Source organism: Pseudophryne corroboree, chromosome 6 (genome assembly GCF_028390025.1).
Source record: "Pseudophryne corroboree isolate aPseCor3 chromosome 6, aPseCor3.hap2, whole genome shotgun sequence".
In the NCBI taxonomy this organism is placed as follows: Eukaryota; Metazoa; Chordata; class Amphibia; order Anura; family Myobatrachidae; genus Pseudophryne; species Pseudophryne corroboree.
Window position 1 is genome coordinate 502,466,261 of NC_086449.1, and position 18,792 is coordinate 502,485,052.

The 18,792-nt window shown below is 47.2% G+C and overlaps 1 protein-coding gene across 5 annotated transcripts in view; it reads left to right on the top strand.

The window, feature by feature from the left end:
- PPP1R12A (protein phosphatase 1 regulatory subunit 12A) overlaps positions 1 to 18,792 on the top strand; it is a 342,147-nt gene that overhangs the window by 140,958 nt on the left and 182,397 nt on the right. For all 5 annotated transcript variants that reach the window (XM_063927386.1, XM_063927383.1, XM_063927385.1 and 2 more), the window contains exons 6-7: positions 13,714 to 13,788; positions 15,177 to 15,259. In XM_063927386.1, coding sequence (XP_063783456.1) covers positions 13,714 to 13,788; positions 15,177 to 15,259 — 158 coding nt within the window. The remainder of the gene's footprint in view (positions 1 to 13,713; positions 13,789 to 15,176; positions 15,260 to 18,792) is intronic.

The following is an 18,792-nucleotide window of genomic DNA, read 5'->3' on the forward strand; positions in this document are numbered from 1 at the left end:
GGGATAGAACAGGGAGTCAATCCATGGCTTTGACTGTGTCACAGGGCCCTTCAGGGTCTCAGAAACGTCCCCTGTCCCAAGTAGCAGACACTGATACCGACACGGATTCTGACTCCAGTGTCGACTACGATGATGCGAGGTTACACCCAAGGGTAGCCAAAAGTATTCGTTATATGATTATTGCAATAAAGGATGTTTTACATATCACAGATGACCCTTCTGTCCCTGACAAGAGGGTACACATGTTTAAGGAAAAGAAACCTGAGGTAACCTTTTCCCGATATTACGAGTTGAACGCGTTATTTGAAAAGGCTTGGGAAACTCCAGACAAGAAACTGCAGATTCCCAAAAGAATTCTTATGGCGTATCCTTTCCCTGCGCAGGACAGGTTACTGTGGGAATCCTCACCCAGGGTGGACAAGGCGTTAACGCGCTTGTCCAAAAAGGTGGCGCTACCGTCTCCAGACACGGCAGCCCTCAAGGATCCTGCTGATCGCAGACAGGAAACTACCTTAAAATCAATTTATACACATACGGCTGCCTTGCTCAGACCGGCAATAGCATCGGCTTGGGTTTGTAGCGCTGTTGCGGCTTGGACGGATACTTTGTCAGCTGACATTGATACCCTGGATAGGGATACCATTTTATTGACCTTAGGCCACATTAAAGACACAGTCTTATATATGAGAGACGCTCAGATAGACGTTGGTCTGCTAGGTTCGAGAGCCAACGCCATGGCATTTCTGCTAGGCGAGCCCTGTGGACCCGCCAATGGACAGGTGAAGCCGACTCAAAGAAGCATATGGAAGTTTTACCTTACAAAGGTGAGGATTTATTTGGGGAAGGTCTCGCGGACCTGGTTTCCACAGCTACCGCGGGTAAATCTACTTTTTTACCTTATGTTTCCCCACAGCAAAAAAAACCCGCTGCAATATCAGATGCAGTCCTTTCGGTCGCATAAGTCCAGAAGAGGTCGGGGCTCTTCCTTCCTCGCCAGAGGTAAGGGAAGAGGGAAAAAACTGCCTGCTACGACTAGTTCCCAGGAGCAGAAGTCCTCCCCGGCTTCTACTAAATCCACCGCATGACGCTGGGTCTCCACGGAGGGAGTCTGCGCCGGTGGGGGCACGTCTTTGACTCTTCAGCGACGTCTGGGTTCAGTCAGACGTGGATCCTTGGGCAAAGGAGATTGTATCCCAGGGTTACAAGCTGGAATTCGAAGACGTGCCTCCTCGCCGGCTTTTCAAATCGGCTCTACCAGCTTCTCCCCCAGAGAGGGGGATAGTTTTAGCTGCAATTCAAAAACTGTGTCAACAACAAGTGGTTGTCGAGGTTCCCCTAGTTCAACAGGGGAAGGGGTACTATTCAACCCTATTTGTGGTCCCGAAACCGGATGGCTCGGTCAGACCCATTCTAAATTTAAAATCCCATAACCTGTATTTGAAAAAGTTCAAATTCAAGATGGAATCGCTCCGGGCAGTTATCTCCAGCCTAAAAGGGGGGGGGGGGGATTTATGGTGTCACTGGACATAAAGGACGCATACCTTCATGTCCCCATATATCCCCCTCATCAGGCGTACCTTAGATTTGCTGTACAGGACTGTCATTACCAGTTTCAGACGTTGCCGTTTGGGCTTTCCAAGGCCCCGAGAATTTTCACCAAGGTAATGGCGGAAATGATGGTGCTCCTGTGTCGGCGGGGAGTCACATTTATCCCGTACTTGGACGATCTCCTGATAAAGGCGAGATCGAGAGATCAGTTGCTGAAAAGCGTGGCGCTCTCCCTGAGAGTGCTGCAGCAACATGGCTGGATTCTGAATCTACCAAAGTCACAGTCTGTTCCAACAACTCGGCTATCTTTCTTAGGCATGATTCTGGACACGGAACAAAAGAGGGTTTTTCTCCCAATGGAAAAAGCCCGGAACTCCAGAACATGGTCAGAGACCTGTTAAAACCGAAAAGTGTCAGTCCATCAATGCACTCGAGTACTGGGAAAAATGGTGGCGACCTACGAGGCCATCCCCTTCGGCAGGTTTCATGCGAGGACGTTTCAGTGGGACCTTCTGGACAAGTGGTCCGTGTCCCATCTTCAAATTCATCAGAAAATAAGCCTGTCCCCCAGGGCCAGGGTGTCTCTCCTGTGGTGGCTGCAGAGTGCTCACCTTCTAGAGGGTCGCGGGTTCGGCATTCAAGACTGGGTTCTGGTGACCATGGACGCGAGCCTCAGAGGATGGGGAGCAGTCACACAAGGAAGAAACTTTCAGGGGATATGGTCAAGGCTTGTCTACACACCAATGTACTGGAGTTGAGGGCCATATACAACGGCCTACGTCAAGCGGAGAATCTTTGCGACCTACCGGTTCTGATTCAATCAGACAACGTCACAGCCGTGGCTCATGTAAACCGCCAAGGCGGGACAAGGAGCAGAGTGGCAATGGCGGAAGCCACCAGGATTCTGCGCTGGGCGGAAAATCACATAAACGCTTTGGCAGCAGTCTTCATTCCGGAAGTGGACAACTGGGAAGCAGACTTCCTCAGCACTATCTCCATCCAGGAGAGTGGGGATTTCATCAAGAAGTTTTTGCAGAGATAACAAGTCGTTGGGGACTTCCTCAAATAGACATGATGGCGTCACGCCTCAACAAGAAACTTCGGAGGTATTGTGCCAGGTCAAGGGACCCTCAGGCAGTAGCAGTGGACGCCCTGGTGACACCGTGGGTGTTTCAGTCGGTCTGTGTTCCCCCCTTCTTCCTCTCATCTCAAAGATATTGAGAATCATGAGACGAAAAAGAGTGCAGACAATACTCATTGTTCCAGATTTGCCTCGAAGGCCTGGTATTTTCCGATCTTCAGGAAATGCTCACTGAAGATCCGTGGCCTCTTCCTCTCAGAGAGGACCTGTTGCAACAGGGGCCCTGCGTGTTCGAAGACTTACCGCGGATACGTTTGACGGAATGGCGGTTGAACACAGAATCCTATCTGGGAAAGGCATTCCGGAAGAAATAATCCCTACTCTGATGAAGGCTACAAAGGAGGTGACGGCGAAACATTATCACCGTTTCTCTGACGTCCTAGTGGATGCTGGGAACTCCGTAAGGACCATGAGGAATAGCGGCTCCGCAGGAGACTGGGCACATCTAAAGAAAGCTTTAGGACTATCTGGTGTGCACTGGCTCCTCCCCCTATGACCCTCCTCCAAGCCTCAGTTAGATTTGTGTGCCCGACCGAGCAGGGTGCAATCTAGGGGGCTCTCCTGAGCTTCTTAGATAAAAGTTAGTTTTAGGTTTTTTATTTTCAGTGCGACCTGCTGGCAACAGGCTCACTGCCTCGAGGGACTAAGGGGAGATGAAGCGAACCTGCCTGCTTGCAGCCAGCTTGGGCTTCTTAGGCTACTGGACACCATTAGCTCCAGAGGGATCGAACACAGGCCCAGCCTCGGAGTCCGGTCCCGGAGCCGCGCCGCCGGCCCCCTTACAGAGCCAGAAGCAAGAAGAGGTCCGGAAAATCGGCGGCAGAAGACATCAGTCTTCATCAAGGTAGCGCACAGCACTGCAGCTGTGCGCCATTGCTCCTCATGCACACCTCACACTGCGGTCACTGATGGGTGCAGGGCGCTGGGGGGGGGGGGGGCGCCCTGAGCAGCAATATTAACACCTTGGCTGGCAAAAATACATCACATATAACCCCCAGGGCTATATGGATGTACATTAACCCCTGCCAGAATCCATAAAAATGCGGGAGAAAAGTCCGCGAAAAAGGGGCGGAGCTATCTCCTTCAGCACATTGGCGCCATTTTTCCCTCACAGCTCCGTTGGAGGGAAGCTCCCTGGCTCTCCCCTGCAGTTAATACACTACAGAAAGGGTTAAAAAGAGAGGGAGGGGGGGCACAATTTAGGCGCAGTATACAATATATATGCAGCTATAAGGGAAAACACTTTTTTTATAGGTGCTCTCCCTGTGATATATAGCGCCCTGGTGTGTGCTGGCATACTCTCCCTCTGTCTCCCCAAAGGGCTTTGTGGGGTTCTGTCCTCTATCAGAGCATTCCCTTTGTGTGTGCTGTGTGTCGGTACGGCTGTGTCGACAGGTATGTGGAGGATAATGAGGTGGAGGCGGAGCGAATGCCTGTAAATATGTTGTCACCCCCTGCGGGGTCGACACCGGTGTGGTTGAACTTATGGAAGGATTACGTGAAAGTGTCAACTCCTTACACAAAAGGTCGACGACACGGAACAGCCGGCTACTCAGCTTGTGCCTGTTCCAGCGTCTCAAATGTCATGGGGGGCTCTAAAATCGCCCGCTACCTCAGATAACAGACACAGATGTCGACACGGATACTGACTCCAGTGTCGACATCGATGAGACTGGTGTACCCTCCAAATAGGTCCACCCGTTACAGGATTGAGGCAATGAAAAATGTATTACACATTTATGATTATACCCCAGGTACCACATAAAAGGGTATTGTGTTTGGTGAGAGAAAACTATTAGTAGTTTTTCCTGCATCTGAGAAATTAAATGAGGTGTGTGAGGAAGAGTGGTCTTCCCCCGGTAAGAAATTGATAATTTCTACAACGGTTATTGGCAGCGTACCCTTTCCCGCCAGAGGATAGGTCACGCGGGGAAACACCCCATAGGGTAGATACAGCGCTTACACGCTTATCAGAAAAGGCACTACCGTCTCCGGGTACGGCCGCCCTGAAGGAACCTGCTGATAGAAAGCAGGAGGTTACCCTATAAGATATGGTCACACACTAGGGCATTATATTGCGACCAGCCGTTGCTTCGGCATGGATGTGCAGTGCCCCCGCTGCGTGGTCAGATTCCCTGTCGGAAAATAACTATGTAGGGACAATATTTTGCTGAAAATAGAGCATATAAAAGACGTGGTCTTATACATGCGAGATGCACAGAGGGATATTTGCCGGCTGGCATCAAAAATAAGCGCTAGGTCCATTGCCGCCAGACGGGGGGTTATGGACTTGGCAATGGTCAGGCGATGCCGACTCGAATCGGCACATGGAAGTTGCCCTATAAGGGGGTAAAACTGTTTGGGGATAGTTTTTTCAGACCTCGTTTCCACAGCTACTGCTGGGAAATTTATTTTTTTGCCACAGGCTACCCCACAACAAAAGAAAGCACCGTATCATCAAGTACAGTCCTTTCGGCACCAGAAAAGCAAGAGGGCTAGAGGCTCATCCTTCCTGCCGAGAGGCAAAGGTAGAGGAAAAAGCTGCAACACACAGCTAGTTCCCAAGAGCAGAAGTCCTCCCTGCGTCCGGTAGGTCCACAGCATGGTGCTGGGGCTGCTCAGGCGGACCCGGGTACGGTGGGGGCCCGTCTCAGATATTTCAGCGGACAGTGGGCTCTCTCACATGGATTCCTGGGTCCTTCAAGTAGTATCTCAGGGGTACAGGCTGGAGTTCGAGACGTTCTTCCCCCCGCCGTTTCCTAAAATCTGCCTTACCGGCACCTCCCTCTGCCAGGGAGACGGTGTTGGTGGATATTCAACAATATAATCACAACAAGTGTTGTCAAGGTGCCCCTCCTTCAGCAAGGGAGGGGTTACTATTCCACAGTGGTTGTGGTACCGCAACGGTTCGGTGAGACCCATCTTGAAATTAAAATACTTGAACTTTTATATCAGAAGATTCAAGTTCAAGATGGAATCGCTCAGGGCGGTTATTACGAGCCTGGACGAGGGGGATTACAGAGTCTCCCTGGACATCAAGGATGCGTACCTGCATGTCCCCATTTAACCCCCTCACCAGGAGTACCTCAGATATGTGGTACAGGACTGTCACTATCCGTTCCAGACGCGGCCGTTGGAGTTGTCCACGGCACCGAAGGTCTTTACCTAGGTAATGGCCGAAGTGATGATACTCCTTCGCAAGAAGGAAGTTTTTATTATCCCGTACTTGGACGATCTCCTGATAAAGGTGAGGTCCAAAGAACAGTTGGTAGTGGGGGTAGCACTCTCTCGGGAAGTGCTACAACAGCACGACTGGATTCTCAATATTCCAAAGTCACAGCTGGTCCCGACGACACGTCTTCTGTTCCTGGGAATGTTTCTGAACGCAGACCAGAAAAGAGTTTCTTCCAGTGGGAAAAGCCGAGGAGTTGTCATCTCTAGTCAGAGACATCCTAAAACCAGGACAGGTGTCGGTACATCAATGCACACGAGTCCTGGGAAAAATGGTAGCTTCGTACGAAGCATAATTCCATTCGGAAGACTCCACGCAAGGACGTTCCAGTGGGACTAATGGTCCGGGTCCCATCTACAGATACAACAGCGGATAACCCTGTCAGCAAGAAACAGGGTGTCGCTGCTGTGGTGGCTGCAGAGGGCTCATCTACTAGAGGGCCGCAGATTCGGAATACAGGACTGGGTCCTGGTGACCACGGATGCCAGCCTTCGGGGCTGGGGTGCAGTCACACAGGGAAGAAATTTCCAAGGAGATTTCGCTTCACATAAATATTATGCAGCTAAGGGCCATTTACAATGCCCTAAGCCAAGCAAGGCCCCTGCTTCAGAACCAGCCGGTACTGATCCAATCAGACGACATCACGGCGGTCGCCCATGTAAACAGACAGGGCGGCACAAGAAGCAGGATGGCGATGGCAGAAGCCACAAGGATTCTCCGATGGGCGACCTACACCCAGGAGAATGGGGACTTCATCCAGAAGTTTTCCAAATGCGGGTAAACCGTTGGGAATGACCACGGGTGGACATGATGGCGTCCCGCCTCAACAAGAAGTTGAAAAGATATTGCACCAGGTCAAGGGACCCTCAGGCGATCGCTGGGGACGCTCTAGTGACACCGTGGGTGTACCAGTCGGTTTATGTGTCTCCTCCTCTACCTCTCATACCCAAGGTACTGAGAATAATAAGAAGGCGAGGAGTGAAAACCATAATCGGGGTTCCGGATTGGCCATGAAGAGCTTGGTACCCGGAACTTCAAGAGATGCTGGCTGAGGACCCTTGGCCTCTGCCGCTCAGACAAGACCTGCTGCAGCAGGGACCCTGTCTGTTCCAAGACTTACCACGGCTGCGTTTGACGGCATGGCGGTAGAACACCGGATCCTAAAGGAAAAGGGTATTCCGAAGGAAGTCATCCCTACCCTGATCATAGCCAGGAAGGATGTCACCGCAAGACATTATCGCCGCGTTTGGCGAAAATTTGTTGCTTGGTGGGAGGCCATGAAGGCCCCGACGGAGGAATTTCAACTATGTCGATTCCTGCACTTCCTGCAAGCAGGGGTGACGTTTGGGCCTCAAATTGGGGTCCATCAAGGTCCAGATTTCGGCTCTGTCGATTTTCTTCCAGAAAGAACTGGCTTCACTGCCTGAAGTTCAGACTTTGGTTAAAGGAGTACTACATATTCAGCCTCCTTTTGTGCCTCCTGTGGCACTTTTTGGATCTCAACGTGGTGTTGGATTTCCTAAAGTCGCATTGGTTGAGCCACTTAAAACCATGGAGCTAAAGTATCTCGCGTGGAAAGTGGTCATGCTGTTGGCCTTGGCCTTGGCCAGGCGTGTGTCAGAATTGGCGGCTTTGTCATGTAAAAGGCCTTATCTGATTTTCTATATGGATAGGGCAGAGTTGAGGACTCGTCCTCAGTTTCTCCCGAAGGTGGTCTCAGGTTTTCACTTGAACCAACCTATTGTGGTGCCTGCGGCTACTGGGGACTTGGAGGATTCCAAGTTGCTGGACGTAGTCAGGGCCCTGAAAATTTTATTTTTCCAGGACGGCTGGAGTCAGGAAAACTGACTCGCTGTTTATCCTGATGGCACCCAACAAGCTGGGTGCTCCTGCTTCTAAGCAGTCTATTGCGCGCTGGATTTGTAGCACTATTCAGCTGGCGCATTCTGCGGTAGGATTACCGCAGCCTAAATCAATAAAAGCCCATTCCACAAGGACGGTGGGCTCATCTTGGGCGGCTGCCCGAGGGGTCTCGGCTTTACAACTTTGCCGAGCAGCTACTTGGTCAGGGGCAAACACGTTTGCAAAAATTCTATGAATTTGATACCCTGGCTGATGAGGACCTGGAGTTCTCTCATTCGGTGCTGCAGAGTCATCCGCACTCTCCTGCCCGTTTGGGAGCTTTGGTATAATCCCCATGGTCCTTACGGAGTTCCCAGCATCCACTAGGACGTCAGAGAAAATAAGAATTTACTTACCGATAATTCTATTTCTTGTAGTACGTAGTGGATGCTGGGCGCCCATCCCAAGTGCGGATTGTCTGCAATACTTGTACATAGTTATTGTTAACTAATCGGGTTCTTGTTGTGAGCCATCTATTCAGAGGCTCCTCTGTTATCATGCTGTTAACTGGGTTTCATATCACAAGTTGTACGGTGTGATTGGTGTGGCTGGTATGAGTCTTACCCGGGATTCAAAATCCTTCCTTATTGTGTACGCTCGTCCGGGCACAGTATCCTAACTGAGGCTTGGAGGAGGGTCATAGGGGGAGGAGCCAGTGCACACCAGATAGTCCTAAAGCTTTCTTTAGATGTGCCCAGTCTCCTGCGGAGCCGCTATTCCCCATGGTCCTTACGGAGTTCCCAGCATCCACTACGGACTACGAGAAATAGAATTATCGGTAAGTAAATTCTTATTATTTGGAGAAAGTATGTATCTTGGTGTGGGTCCAAGAATGCTCCTACGGAAGTTTTCCATCTGGGCCGTTTTCTCCACTTTCTACAGACAGGAGTGGATATGGGCCTAAAATTAGGCCCCATTAAGGTACAGATTTCGGCCCTATCAATTTTCTTTCAGAAGGAATTGGCTTCTCTCCCAGAAGTCCAGACTTTTGTAAAGGGAGTGCTGCACATACAGCTTCCTTTTGTGCCTCCAGTGTGCCACATGGGACCTTAACGTGGTGTTACAGTTCCTAAAATCTCACTGGTTTGAACCTCTTCAAACGGTTGAATTAAAACTTCTCACTTGGAAGGTGGTCATGTTGTTGGCCTTGGCATCTGCAAGGCGGGTGTCTGAATTGGCGGCTTTGTCTCACAAAAGCCCCTATCTGATTTTCCATGTGGATAGAGCAGAATTAAGTACTCGTCCTCAATTTTTGCCTAAGGTGGTTTAATCGTTTCATATGAACCAACCTATTGTGGTACCTGTGGCTACGAATGACTTGGAGGATTCCAAGTCCCTGGATGGTAGTCAGGGCCTTTAAAATGTATGTAGCCAGGGCGGCTCGGGTTAGGAAAACAGAGGCACTGTTTGTCCTGTATGCAGCCAACATGGTTGGCGCTCCTGCTTCTAAGCAGACTATTGCTCGCTGGATCTGTAACACGATTCAGCAGGCTCATTCTAAGGCTGGTTTGCCGTTACCAAATTCGGTAAAGGCCCATTCCTCTAGGAAGGTGGGCTCTTCTAGGGCGGCTGCCCGAGGCGTCTCGGCATTACAGCTATGCCGAGCGGCGACTTGGTCGGGTTCAAACACTTTTGCTAAATTCTACAAGTTTGATACCTTGGCTGAGGAGGACCTCATGTTCGCTCAATCGGTGCTGCAGAGTCATCCGCACTCTCCCGCCCGGTCTGGAGCTTTGGTATAATCCCCATGATCCTTACGGAGTCCCCAGCATCCTCTAGGACGTAAGAGAAAATAAGATTTTAAACCTTCCGGTAAATCTTTTTCTCCTAGTCCGTAGAGGATGCTGGGCGCCCGTCCCAGTGTGGACATATTTCTGCAAGGCTTGTATATAGTTATTGCTTACATAAGAGTTATGTTACAGTTAAGATCAGTCTTTGGCTGATGCTGTTTTGTTCATATTGTTAACTGGTTGCGTATATTCCATGTTATACGGTGTGGATGGTGTGGGCTGGTATGAATCTTGCCCTTAGAGTAACAAAAATCCTTTCCTCGTACTGTCCATCTCCTCTGGGCACAGTTTCTCTAACTGAGGTCTGGAGGAGGGGCATAGAGGGAGGAGCCAGTGCACACCCATTCTAAAGTTCTTTGTAGTGCCCATGTCTCCTGCGGAGCCCGTCTATACCCCATGGTCCTTACGGAGTCCCCAGCATCCTCTACGGACTAGGAGAAAAAGATTTACCGGTAGGTTTAAAATCTTATTTTTTGCACATTTATTAAAAATAAAAAACTAAAATCACATGTACATAAGTATTCACAGCTTTTGCTCAATACGTTGTTGATGCACCTTTGGCAGCGATTACAGCCTCAAGTCTTTTTGAATATGATGTCACAAGCTTGGCACACCTATCTTTGGGCAGTTTCGCCCATTCCTCTTTGCAGCGCCTCTCAAGCTCCATCAGGTTGGATGGGAAGCGTCGGTGCACAACCATTTTCAGATCTCTCCAGAGATGTTCAATCAGATTCAAGTTTGGGCTCTGGCTGGGCCACTCAAGGACATTCACAGAGTTGTCCTGAAGCCACTCCTTTGATATTTTGGCTGTGTGCTTAGGGTTGTTGTCCTGCTGAAAGATAAACAGTCACCCCAGTCTGAGGTCAAGAGCGCTCTGGAGCAGGTTTTCATCCAGGATGTCTCTGTACATTGCTGCATTCCTCTATCTTGACTAGTCTTCCACTTTCTGCTGCTGACAAGCATCCCCACAGCATGATGCTGCCACCACCATACTTCATTGTATTGATGGTATTGGCCTGGTGATGAGTGGTGCCTGGTTTCCTCCAACATGACGCCTGGCATTCACGCCAAAGAGTTCAAGTAGTTTCTGTTGTCATTATGATTTAAAAAGAGTAAACACAGTTGTTTGACAATAAATGGCTTCACCCAACCACTAACCATGAGTGAAAGAAAAGTTTGAGAGTTATCATTCATATTCTCTGACAAATGGCCAGAAAATTACAAATTCTGCTAGGGTATGTAAACTTATGAGCACAACTGTATAAATTATGGTTTTATTTGCAATGGAAAGTTTGGTTGTAAGTGGTTAACCAAAAATTAAAAATGTATTCCGGAAGTACTCATGTTGTATATACCCCCTTTTTAGAGTTGCGTACACACGAGCAGTGTGTCCCCAGCCAATATGTCAGGCCGACATGTCGGCCTGACATACACATCAGAACAATCTAATGAGGAACAGAACAATCACTGTTTCGTCCTTTATTAGCATACACCATGTCACTAGCATTATTGCAGCAGGGCCGACTGCCATCACTAGTGATCGCAGGCACTCGCATACCGTGCATACACAGTGAAGTTTTTCCCAGTAGGTTGTTTCCGGCTGGCTAATATTGTCTCAGTGTGCACTCAACTTAAGTCATATTAATTATAAGAGTATTTTAAACTATATTCTTAAGAATACAAATTAACTTATTGTGTTAATCAACATTTACTGCAAAAAAATCAGATTTGTAGTCTATGTATAATACAGTGACCTAACGCATACCCTGGTATCCATGGTTTGCCAGTAAGCTGTGCTTTGTTGTATTATGAAAGTAGCAACAAAAGAGGCTGTTGAAGGTTAAGCAGATGAGCGTTTGCAAAGATCAGCCTATTTAAAAGCCTTTTTTTGTAGTTTTTTTGTTACAGTTTTCATGTACTGTATGTTTAATATAATTGCTAAGATATAACTGCATACACTGTTTTTAAACAATGCACCAGGTTTGACAAAAACTCAGTGAATAATCTTGTTGGTTGATACATCCCATTGTTACATTTGCTAATGTATTAATCCCTCATATGCCTTTTCACACTTTTGTTTAATCTCAAAATGCATTTTCTTAAGAATGCCATAATTGAAAAAGCAGAACTTTAATTTCCTCCTACAATATTATACAGTATAGTCTTGTTTCCAAGGGAAACAGCTCAGTTCTGCTCTCCATCTAGTTGATAGTTTCCTACTCACTCATATCTGTGAAACTGGCAAATAAGCAGAGTAGCGGCCTTGAAGGTGTGAAATGCATTTGCCCTTCTCCAGTGTTTGTAGTAGGGGATATCTAGAAAGTAGTATGGCATGTTGGTTTCAAGTTCTGCATTTGCAATAGTGCTGTGTCTTAACACGGTGTAAGAGGAATTCATATCCCTTTCTGACAAAGATATAGGGCTAAAAAGTACATAAGGGGGCTAGAAAATGCTTTTAGTAAAAGTATACTATGAAAACCAAGATGACTTGCATTTTGTTAGTGAAAAAGTTGCTAACAATACTTTTTCTTACATAATGGCCTGAAATTTATTTTATTTCATATGTATTTGTGTGTGTGTGTGTGTGTGTGTGTATGTATGTGTGTGTATATATATATATATATATATACCGTATTTGCCGGCGTATAAGACGACTGGGCGTATAAGACGACCCCCAACATTTCCACTCAAAATATAGAGTTTGTTATATACTCGCCGTATAAGACTACCCCCTTCTACACACCAAATAAAACGTAAAAGAACATCAGATTTGTGACATACTGTATATTATGACCTGATAAGAGATTTGGATAGGGAGTATTTATCAAGGTATGCATAAGAAGGGGGGAGGGGGCGAGGAGAAAGTTGTAAAATGTATAAAAGTATACCCCTGTGTGCATTTAGTGTTACCGGTTTCACATGAGTGCCATTAGTATTAGTGCCATTACAGTACCTGTCATTGTCACCATTGTACGGCCACAACGCGACTGCAGCGCCTCCGGCCAGTCCCTGCATCTCCCTGTAATTGGCATTAGTGACCCGCCGCGGCCGCACTGGATATCGCGCGATACTGGATGGTGAGTAGAATGAGGTGGGCGGGCATCGGGAGGCCACTACGGGCACCGGGCGAGTATCGGAAGGCAGCTATGTCTATCCCAACTGAAGTGCACCCGGCGTATAAGACGACCCCCCCACTTGGAGGCATGTTTTTCAGGGCAAAAAAGTAGTCTTATACGCCAGCAAATACTGTGTGTGTGTATATATATATATATATATATATATATATATATATATATATATATATATATATATATATATCCTCCTCGAGACCTGCAGTAGGAACTCTATTGAAGAAAATGTAGGCGGCGCTATGCGTACTTAAGCAAATTCAAACTGTATTCAAAAGTTTTTCATGTTGCAAAATACAACAGCGTTTCAAGGCACTAGGCCTTTTCATCAGATTGTGCAACATTGGTAAGTAAAAACAAAAGACTTGCTCAGTTTTTTTGTTTTCTCTTACCAATGTTGCACAACCTAATGAAAAGGCCTAGTGCCTTGAAACGTTGTATTTTGCACCTAGAAAAACTTTTGAAAACAGTTTGAATTTGCATAAGTCTGTAGAGTGCCGCCTACTTATTCTTCAATAGAGTTCCTACTGCAGGTCCCAAGGTGGATTATTATGTGTGTGTGTATATGTGTATATATATATATATATATATATATATATATATATATATATATATATATATATATAGAGAGAGAGAGATATGGTCATTTTCAGGCTATACAATTAAAGCCCCTTTTATTTTCTGAAGAAAAATCTCCATTTCGTGCGATAACACATAGGCACAGATACTTATATTGAATTCTGTGTGTTATCTGAGGGCGGTTTATTGGGCGTTTTGCTTCCCCTGCCCTCCCCTGCCCAGAGCATAATCCCAATTAAGTACTGGGCATTGGGGCTAATTAAATAGCCCCCTGTGAATCCAATTAGCTATAGTATATTACCACAGCAATTGAATACCAGTGTTTGTACTTTGACAGGCCCAATGCTGTGCTATGTAAATCTTGGTTTATAATCTTGTGCACTTCTTTTGTAGGGTCAAACTGCATTTGATGTTGCTGATGAAGATATTTTAGGATATTTGGAAGAACTTCAAAAGAAGCAAAATCTGGTTAGTTAAATGCATTATTATCCATTTTCCAATCATATATTTTACAGGGATCCATATATGGGATCCCAGAGGTGAGGAGACCAACGCCAGGAACCTGACAGCCAGAATCCCGTCAGTGAGCGCAGTGTGTCCCCTCACGGGTTCGTTGCGCTCGTCACACATCAGCATCAGGTCCGGTGGTAACCTTTGGTCCCCACACTGTTATATTCACCCTTGGGGGTGACGTGGACCACCACCCGAGTGGGAAAGATCGGGCTTGGGTTGGGATTCCAATCGCTGGCATTTTCCCGGCTGTTGGGATTCCGGCGTCGATATCCTGGCCGCCGGGATCCCGACAGCCGGTAATTTAACCGCATGCCATTTTACATGCGTTGATTTGGTTCTAGTTTTCAGGACTTGCATGTTACAGTCAAATGTCAATGATTTTCTTTTTGGCTTTATGGGAGCAAAGTAGTGGGATTAATGATCATTTGTTTAGTAAATTCTCACCGAAAAATATGCATATTTTAAAATGAATGTAGTTGTCTTAATCTCACAAGATTGTGTCACTTGAATGAAAATATTTTATTAAATCACTAATGACAGACTGTTTATTAAACCTGCTTTTTCCCTAGCAATCCAGTGTAGAATGTGCAATAAGCATCTGTTGAATTTTGAGTTTTATGGCCCATACACACGGTGAGATTCGGGCTATGCCCGATTCTCACTACGAGACAGGGGCTAGGTCGGCACATAGTCAGTATCGCAAGCACACTCATTATGTGCTTGCGATACTTACTATTTACGATTTTGGCTAAGTGTCAATTTTGACTATCTCTTCTATAGGTGCGATCTGCACTAACTTTTCTTACGATTTTGACTATATAGTCAAAATCGTAAGAAAAAATCTCAGCGTGTGTACACACCATTAGGGGGATATCCAATTATCCCCGGCAAAACATAGGGTCCGAAAAATGGGCGTTTTTTTTTTTACTTTTTCCGATGTTTCACCGTGTTTTTTTTTTTTTTTTTTAATTATTATTATTTTTTTTTTTACATGCTATCCGGATGGATCGCCAATAAAAATAAAAATAAAACCCTTTTCCCGACAATACACAGGTTCAGTGAAACCTGTGTGTTTTCGTGTGAAACAGCCCTGTTTTGGACGAAAACGGGTCTGTTTCTGGGGACTCTGCTTCGCCTGCCGGAGGCAGGTTAAACAAAATCCCCGATAAGCAGACGCGTGCCGCTGATTAGCTAGCGCCCGTCGGGACAATTGGCCCCGGTAAATTACCGGGGCTAATTGTATATCCCCCTTAGAATTCTGTTTTGGATACGCCCCCCACCTGTATGTAGTAAATACATAACCATTTTCATTATTTACAATTGCTATTTATACTACCTTTCAGCTACTTGGTGAAAAACAGGAAAAATCACCATTAATTGAGTCCTCTACTACAGAAAACAATCAGTCGCTGAAAACACTGAAAAAGTATGTATTCTGTGATGGGTTTAATTTCTTCATGGACAAAGAAAGTAATTAAATCTGACTAATGCAAATGCATTGACCAGCAGTATCCTATACTGTATGTAGCATGCCAATGTTTCTAGAACTAGCTTTTTAAGCATCTTATTTGTACTACTCTGTTCTTGTCACAAATGAGTGCCATATTTTAGGTATGTAGACATTTACAGCATGGGTAAATTAGTGTATTTGGTAGAATCCTTATTTTATAGTAGTAATCACACTAATTTTCTATTTTGTTACTCATTTTCCATGCAAATCATTTCTAGAACTCTAGCTACAGTTGCTTTCTAGGAATTCAGATTATTCAGTAGCACTTACGGTTTAGCAATTTACCTTTTCTCTGACGTCCTAGTGGATGCTGGGAACTCCGTAAGGACCATGGGGAATAGACGGCTCCGCAGGAGACTGGGCACATCTAAAGAAAGAATTAGGACTATCTGGTGTGCACTGGCTCCTCCCCCTATGACCCTCCTCCAAGCCTCAGTTAGATTTCTGTGCCCGGCTGAGCTGGATGCACACTAGGGGCTCTCCTGAGCTCCTAGAAAGAAAGTATAATTTAGGTTTTTTATTTTACAGTGAGACCTGCTGGCAACAGGCTCACTGCACCGAGGGACTAGGGGGAGAAGAAGCGAACCTACCTAAGTGGTGGTAGCTTGGGCTTCTTAGGCTACTGGACACCATTAGCTCCAGAGGGATCGCACACAGGACCTGACCTCGTCGTCCGTTCCCGGAGCCGCGCCGCAGTCCCCCTTATAGAGCCAGAAGCAAGAAGGTCCGGAAAATCGGCGGCTGAAGGCTTCTGTCTTCTCCAAGGTAGCCATTGCTCCTCATGCACACCACACACTGCGGTCACTGATGGGTGCAGGGCGCTGGGGGGGGGCGCCCTGAGCAGCAATAAATAACACCTTGGCTGGCAAACTGACACCATATATAGCCCCAGAGGCTATATAGGTGTATATTAACCCCTGCCAGAAATCTTAAAATTGCGGGAGAAAGCCCGCCGAAAAAGGGGCGGAGCCATCTCCCTGAGCACACTGGCGCTATTTTCCCTCACAGCTCCGCTGGAAGGATCGCTCCCTGGCTCTCCCCTGCAGTCCTGCACTACAGAAAGGGTAAAAAAGAGAGGGGGGGGCACAAATTTAGGCGCAGTATAATATATATGCAGCTATAAGGGGAAAACACACTTTATAGGTGATATCCCTGTGGTATATAGCGCTCTGGTGTGTGCTGGCATACTCTCCCTCTGTCTCCCCAAAGGGCTTTGTGGGGTCCTGTCCTCTGTCAGAGCATTCCCTGTGTGTGTGCTGTGTGTCGGTACCGCTGTGTCGACATGTATGATGAGGAAAATTATGTGGAGGCAGAGCAAATGCCTGTAAGTGTTGTCACCCCCTGAAGGGTCGACACCTGTGTGGATGGACTTATGGAAGGAATTACGTGACAGTGTCAGCTCCTTACATAAAAGGTTTGACGACATAGGACAGCCGGCTACTCAGCTTGTGACTGTTCCAGCGTCTCAAATGTCATCAGGGGCTTTAAAACCTCAGATGGCAGACACAGATGTCGACACGGATACCGACTCCAGTGTCGACGACGATGAGACAAATGTACCCTCCAATAGGTCCACACGTTACATGATTGAGGCAATGAAAAATGTATTACACATTTCTGATAGTACCCCAGGTACCACAAAAAAGGGTATTATGTTTGGTGAGAAAAAACTACCAGTAGTTTTTCCTGCATCTGAGGAATTAAATGAGGTGTGTGCGGAAGCCTGGACTTCCCCCGATAAGAAATTGATAATTTCTAAACGGTTATTGGCAGCGTACCCTTTCCCGCCAGAGGATAGGTCACGTTGGGAAACATCCCCTAGGGTAGATAAAGCGCTTACACGTTTATCAAAACAGGTGGCACTACCGTCTCCGGATACGGCCGCCCTAAAGGATCCTGCCGATAGAAAGCAGGAAGCTACCCTAAAAGCTATATATACACACACGGGCATTATATTGCGACCAGCGATTGCATCAGCATGGATGTGCAGTGCTGCTGCTGCGTGGTCAGATTCCCTGTTGGATAATATTGATACCCTAGATAGGGACAATATTTTGCTGACAGGAGAGCATATAAAAGACGCTGTCTTATACATGCGTGATGCACAGAGGGATATTTGCCGGCTGGCATCAAAAATAAGTGCAATGTCCATTGCCGCCAGAAGGGGGTTATGGACTCGGCAGTGGTCAGGTGATGCCGATTCAAAAAGGCACATGGAAGTTTTGCCTTATAAAGGGGGTAGAACTGTTTGGGGATGGTCTCTCAGACCTCGTTTCCACAGCTACGGCTGGGGAATCGACATTTTTGCCACAAGCTACCCCACAGCAAAAGAAAGCACCGTATTATCAAGTAGAGTCCTTACGGCCCCAAAAACACAAGAGGGCTCGAGGCGCGTCCTTTCTGCCGAGAGGCAAAGGTAGAGGGAAAAAGCTGCAGCATACAGCCAGTTCCCAGGAGCAAAAGTCCTCCCCCGCGTCCGGTAAGTCCACAGCATGACGCTGGGGCTTCACAGGCGGACCCGGGTACGGTGGGGGCTCGTCTCAGAAATTTCAGCACACAGTGGGCTCTCTCACAGGTGGATCCCTGGACCCTTCAAGTAGTATCTCAGCGGTACAGGCTGGAATTCGAGACGTCCCCCCCCCCCCCCGCCGTTTTCTAAAATCTGCCTTACCAGCAACTCCCTCTGCCAGGGAGGCAGTGTTGGTGGCTATCCAAAAACTGTATTCACAGCAAGTGATTGTCAAGGTACCCCTCCTTCAGCAAGGAAAGGGTTACTATTCCACAATGTTTGTGGTACCGAAACCGGACGGTTCGGTGAGACCCATCTTAAATTTAAAAGCCTTGAACACTTATATCAAAAGGTTCAAGTTCAAGATGGAATCGCTCAGGGCGGTTATTGCGAGCCTGGAAGAGGGGGATTACATGGTCTCCCTGGACATCAAGGATGCGTACCTACATGTCCCCATTTACCCCCCTCACCAGGAGTACCTCAGATTTGTGGTACAGGACTGTCACTATCAGTTCCAGACGCTGCCGTTTGGGTTATCCACGGCACCGAGGGTCTTTACCAAGGTAATGGCCGAAATAATGATACTCCTTCGCAAGAAGGGAGTTTTAATTGTCCCGTACTTGGACGATCTCCTGATAAAGGCGAGGTCCAAAGAACAGTTGGTAGTGGGGGTAGCACTTTCTCGGGAAGTGCGGCAACAGCATGGCTGGATTCTCAATATTCCAAAGTCACAGCTGGTCCCGACGACACGTCTTCTGTTCCTGGGAATGATTCTGGACACAGACCAGAAAAAAGTGTTTCTTCCAGTGGAAAAAGCCGAGGAGTTGTCATCTCTAGTCAGAGACCTCCTAAAACCAGGACAGGTGTCGGTACATCAATGCACACGAGTCCTGGGAAAAATGGTCGCTTCGTACGAAGCAATTCCATTCGGAAGGTTCCA